The sequence below is a fragment of the Neoarius graeffei genome, chromosome 7 (assembly GCF_027579695.1).
Source record: "Neoarius graeffei isolate fNeoGra1 chromosome 7, fNeoGra1.pri, whole genome shotgun sequence".
In the NCBI taxonomy this organism is placed as follows: Eukaryota; Metazoa; Chordata; class Actinopteri; order Siluriformes; family Ariidae; genus Neoarius; species Neoarius graeffei.
Genome location: NC_083575.1, coordinates 12,081,844 through 12,087,615, shown reverse-complemented (window position 1 = coordinate 12,087,615; position 5,772 = coordinate 12,081,844). Strand labels below are relative to the sequence as shown.

The following is a 5,772-nucleotide window of genomic DNA, read 5'->3' as shown; positions in this document are numbered from 1 at the left end:
TACTGAACTAGACTGAGAGATACACTGTGTTCATACTGTTTTACTCAAACTCGAAATGAAATATTCTAATATTTTGAGATGGTTTTTTTTATGTTTTTGTACTGTATGCCATACTGATTAAAATTAAAATAGGAAAATGCTTGAAACATTTTAGTTTATGTGTAATGAGTCTATAATATATAACATTTTCACTTTCTTAAATAACTGATGGAAAATGTTGAACTTTTTCACAATATTCTAATTTTTTGAGACGCACTAGTACATCCATCATGGCGGACGCTCATGACGTAGTACAGTTTGATCACGTGGTTGCAAGTAGTTTATTTAAAAAAAAAAAAAAAAACCGGTCACGATTAGAGAAGGGGCGGAGCTTCTGGAAATTTCCATTCTATTCGATGCTGTGTGGAGACCGAACGGCTTCAATCAACCCCGTCAAAGACAGCTGAAGATTTTAACTGCAGGAAAGCTTTATTTTAGTTTTTTTCCTCCGAGGATTTACGCTGTTTCTTCAGGTATGTGTTGATGTTTGATTTTTAATATGATTGTTCCGTGTGACCTTTGTGTGTTCGAGCCTTTAGCTGTTCCTCGCGGTATCCGGTGGTTTAGTGTTTCAGTCCTCAGTGTTTAAATGTGAATAAAGTTGATCGTTCTGGGTTTAAAGGGCCTTTTAAAGGAAAATTTGAACTTTTTGCCTTTAAAAAAAAATTGAGCTCTGTAAACTAACTTAACGTCGATAGTTGAAGAAACCTCGACTAGCTGACTGAATCAAATCAAGGGTTTGTATGTTTAAATCTCTGTGAGCTCAACAGAACAGTTCCACAGGACATTCCACACTTACAGTCTCATAATGATATTCTGCTTCGCTCATCTTTAATACCGTCTGATGTGAATAATTGCCGGTAATAATTAATTTAGACCGATTTTGAGCTCCTCTTGTCTTTAGTATGTTCAGTCGTGTCATATAGCAGACGTTAAACAAACACTAGCAATAATCATGGCAGTGTAACACTGGGGTCTAAACCTTCCTCACTAGCCTGTTTTTACACCATGGTTTAATTCTGAAAATTTCTTTTGACCATGCTGTTTTACAACGATATGATAAACCTGTATCTATTAAATTAATTACACGTTTCTAAGGTTTAAGTCGTGACATGAATTAAAGTCTAAAGACACCATTAATATTACACAGCTATGAGAGGTTTTTGTGTACGTTAATGGAAAAACAATAACCACTGGAAAAACTACTTGTGAACTAGTGTTTTGATGTTCAGATACTTGGCGTGGAATTTGTCTGTAATCAGACACATGAGCGAACAGTTGGCTGTTTTGTGAAGTGGATAAGGGTGTTGTGCTGTGTACACTGTGTTGTGGGAGGAGCTTGGGTGAGACGATGACGTATTTTTGTTCTGGAACGTTCCTTAGTCACCATTTTGTTTTCATTTCTTGGGACACGTCATAGGATATGATTTGACACTTTTTTTGCTTGTTCATTTTTCAATACGCTTGAGACTATTATTTTGACTTTTAAAAGTAAATGTATTTTGCAGGTTTAACAATGAGAACTGAAAATGGAGTTCGAGCTCAGCAGCGTGATCTTGAAAAGGGAAGGCGACTCGTTTTCAACCAGGACTCTTCACCAACACCCAGCTCATCACGGTCAAGCAGCAGCAGCAGCAGTGACAGTTCTTATTCCAGCAGTGATCGAAGCAGATCCCCGTCTGTGTCGCGCAGGCCACGGAGACACCACCGACATGGATCACGTTACTCTTCATCTTCAAGTCGCAGCTCCCGTTCTCGTTCTCGCCCGCGCTGTTGCCGAACTTCAGATCGTTCCTTTTACCGCTGTCGGCATCGATCTCGCTCATACAGCCCCTATCCTAGGTGCTCATCCCGTCATGGACGACGAAGATACTCGCGCTCGATCAGCCGCTCTTCTTCCCGGGAAAGTTATTACAGGAGGTCGAGGAGGTCCCGGTCTCGCTCCTCAAGCTACAGGAGAAGAAGGGGTGCTTACGTTGGCAGGTTCAGGTGCCAATTCTCCCCCTCACCTATGAGGAGATACTACAGGTACAAGTCGAAATCTCCAGAATGCTCCATTCGGCTTAGTCAGAAAGGTAAACCTAATATGCGCCTAACACCAATTTGAATGACAGCAAAGTGTTTTAAAAACGTGTAAGCATTAAAAATTATTTTGATGACTTCCTCTTTCCAGACAAAATGGCTCTTTTGGATGTTGCCAGAGAGAATGCAGCGAAGATTCTGGGAGTAGAGGTGGTGAAGCTGCCTGCCAGCTTGAGGTGTGTTGAGGAACAAGTGGAAAAGACGTTAAAGTCCAACCCTGAGGAAAGGGTGAGAGCAGACCCAGTGCTCCTGAAGAAACCACCACAGGTGAGTGTGATGCAAGCAGACATACTTGTCTGTATCACCTGGCGTCAGTGACGCACTGCATTGTTTGCCATGTTTCCATTTATAATGGAAAAAGAGCCTTTGTTCTGCTAGATTAACAGATCTCATTAATGTGTTTAAAAAGTAGGCCTCTGCTTCATATGCACCTGACAGGGGCTGCTTAGTCTTTGGCTTGGATTTTATGTCAGTGTCATATTTCTGTCATAAAGCAACCTGGGTCATCGTGTAAATTATCTCCTCAGACATGGTTGTTTTTGGCTGATGGATGTAACGGAATCGTGATGAAGACAAAAAATATAGACCACCAACACCTACATACTGTCTTATCTGGATTAGGTAACGGTACTATACAAGATTGTATGTGTGTGAGAGAGAGAATGAATATCTTGGTGAATGTCTGCCGGAGCGCTTCAATTGCATTGTTTTGTATCATTTTCTGTTCCTGTAGATCACATGACAGTGGTCTGCACTCCTCCACCCTTTGGAGTAGGAGAAAGAGGTGGAAATCGTTTCACTTGAGAGACGCCATTTTTCAGGATGGTTTAAAATCTTGTAATGTGCAAAGGTCAAGTAACATCAGTGCAAATATTGTTAGTCCTAGATTTTCCTTATGATAGACTGATGATGCAGTACTGAATTATTATTTTTTATATGAGACTTGGTACAAGGCAGGTCATCCTGTTGTAGAGCCACATACCTCTATCAGTAGGACTTGAATGTAAACTCACTGATGGTTGAACTAGGTGCATTGTGATTTACCAGAGTCTTCCTTGGTTCTGTGTGTCTGAAGAACCTCAGGCGTACAGACTGGCCTTAAGTTCGAAGAAACCTCGTATACCAAAGACCAGTCTGTGCACAGAGTGCTGGATGAGGGTTTGGAAACATATTACATTTACTGCATCTTTATTTAGGATGTTTTTGTTTTATTTTATTACTCTTATACATTTTTGTTTACTTTCTCTCTGACTGCAGCACAAGCGGTTGACAGATGAATAGAAACGTGCACTACAATGCCAAAGTCACTATAAGTAGACTTGGTTTCCTTATTTCTTCATGCATGCAAGATGTTTTGTTAGAAAACAATTATTACATGTATTAGTGTTTAATATAGTTGTCTCTTCTTTTCTTTAGGATGAAGGTGAGGCAGATGAAGACATGGGGATTTCTAGAACATCTCCAGGAAGAAAACCAATTGCCTTCAGTATCCACGTAAGTAGAGCAACTTACCATCAGGGTTATTATGGTTTGAGACCTTTGCATAAACTGAAATAATATAATTTACGTGAAGAGCATGGAAAACTAAATGAAACTAATAATGATTGCTGAAAAGAACAACAATAAGGATATACAAACAATTATCATTCTTTTATTCTGGCTGACTCGAAGGGGGTGTTGAAATCTAGAACATTTTATCAGGCAGAAACAATTGGGGATATATTTCTTGAATCAACCATCTGTGAATGCTCATTTAATGACTTTTTGTGTCACGTTTTATATAATATTTCAAGTCCTAGGGACTTGTATAAATAGGGAGCTGAAAATGGCATTGAAGAGTATCTTTTAGTTTGTGGATTTTCTAATAATTTAAGTTTCCTTTGTCCTCAGAATGTTGTTGCCAAACCATCAGACAGCCCAACGCTTCATGTTACAAAGAGTAAGGTAACATCCAGAGCAGACATTGTGGGGAACAGGAAACCATATGGACGGTGGATCCCTGTCAAGACGGTTTCCATTAAAAAGCGCTGATCCTCGTGTTGGAGTTTATTATTGTGGTGTATATACTGTAAAGTCTGTATGTATAGGGAGATGTGAGCATAGTGGATTCATCAGGAATGTTTTCTTTCAGATGTAAAGTGATTTTAAGTTGGAAGAAGACAAATGGATATCAAACAGGTGGGAGGTTTTGTGTATAACTTTTTTTTTTTCTGTAAATAGTTTCTAATAAAGATTTATAAAATGAAGTTGGGTAAAAGAACTGTATGAACAAGACTTTAAATAAACAAATTTCACAATTTAACATGCGATTTTTGTGCTACAGCATGATTTTGTGTGACCTGAGTGAGTTTGATGGGGTGCTAATGCAAGTGTATATTTTCAACAAGGTGAACAGAACACTTGTTAGACACCATCTATAATAGTTTTCCATCTTAGTACTGAATGGACATATAGGCACATCAAAGATAGAAATAATTACCTGTTCACTGACTTTACACCATTTTATGATAAATGGGGAAGCTAATGGTTGGAGAAGCAGCTTTGGAACCAAAAGGTTGCCAGTTTGATCCAACAGGAATGGCTGAAGTGCCCTTGAGCAAGGCACCTAACCCACAACTGCTCCCCAGGCTGCTCTGGGTATGTTGTACGGTAGATGATTGAATAAAAGTGGGAAAGTGCTTCCCTCTCGTTGCTGGCTCAACCCTGGCTTTGTCTCTTTTTGTGCCTTGGTTGACTGGCCTCGGGTTTTGAATGATAAATACTCCGAAAGGAAAACAGTGTTTCTGTGAGTACTAGTGGTTTAGCAGTATGGTGAGTGTGCCTGAGAAATTCTGCGGTGATGAGTCTCAGGGTTTGATTCCCAAGTGAGAGCAAGGCCTTGAGCCTTCCTGAAGAAATGCAGGGCTTGAGCTAAATGAAGTTTTATTAAAATGTTATAAAGACAGTAATATAGCGTAAAAAAGTCTATATAGTACAGGCAAAATACAGTCATGATGTGTGCACATTATATATACATTCTCTCTCTCACACACACACACACGTGTATATGTACACATATGTAATTATTACCGGATCATGGTCCAGAGCAGCTTTCACCTCTCCAGAAGCCCCAGGTGGGAGACCAGCCCTTCTCTTTCTTTCTGTCTTTTTGTTGGATCTGGACCCCACCTGGATCCAGATCCTTCAGCCAGTGGCGGAACACCAATCAGCCCCCCCCCCCCCCCCCCCCCCCCCACACACACACACACACACACACAGCGAAATTTCAAACAAACAAATTAGAAGGCTTGTGGCATGTAGGCCTACTCAGGCTATATCTAACAAAGAGCAGTTTTTAAGAATGTAGCCTTTGGACCTAGCCATGGCGAAATTGCAAACAAACAGAAGGCCTGCGGCATATAATTAGGCTATATGAGAACAGAGTTTGCTCAAGGTTTTTTTCTCATCTCATCTCTAGCCGCTTTATCCTGTCCTACAGGGTCGCAGGCAAGCTGGAGCCTATCCCAGCTGACTACGGGCGAAAGGGGGGGTATATCCTGGACAAGTTGCCAGGTCATCACAGGACTGACACATAGACACAGACAACCATTCACACTCATATTCACACCTACGGTCAATTTAGAGTCACCAGTTAACCTAACCTGCATGTCT

The 5,772-nt window shown here is 40.4% G+C and overlaps 1 protein-coding gene across 1 annotated transcript; it reads left to right on the top strand.

Annotated features, from left to right (window-relative positions):
* Positions 1-371: 371 nt before the first annotated feature.
* LOC132889106 (arginine/serine-rich protein 1-like) lies at positions 372-4,423 on the top strand. Its single transcript, XM_060925291.1, has 6 exons — positions 372-512; positions 1,548-2,114; positions 2,213-2,388; positions 2,649-2,742; positions 2,855-3,615; positions 4,012-4,423. The coding sequence occupies exons 2-5, from the start codon at positions 1,556-1,558 to the stop codon at positions 2,923-2,925; spliced, it is 900 nt and encodes a 299-aa protein (XP_060781274.1). The 5' UTR covers positions 372-512; positions 1,548-1,555; the 3' UTR covers positions 2,926-3,615; positions 4,012-4,423.
* The last annotated feature ends 1,349 nt before the right edge of the window (positions 4,424-5,772 follow it).

Excerpts from the sequence above, each read along its gene's own strand:
- LOC132889106 (XM_060925291.1), top strand. The coding sequence starts at position 1,556 with ATGAGAACTGAAAATGGAGTTCGAGCTCAGCAGCGTGATCTTGAAAAG. Across the intron at positions 2,115-2,212 it reads CATTCGGCTTAGTCAGAAAG|ACAAAATGGCTCTTTTGGAT; the intron begins GTAAACCTAATA and ends TCCTCTTTCCAG. Across the intron at positions 2,743-2,854 it reads TACTGTCTTATCTGGATTAG|ATCACATGACAGTGGTCTGC; the intron begins GTAACGGTACTA and ends CTGTTCCTGTAG.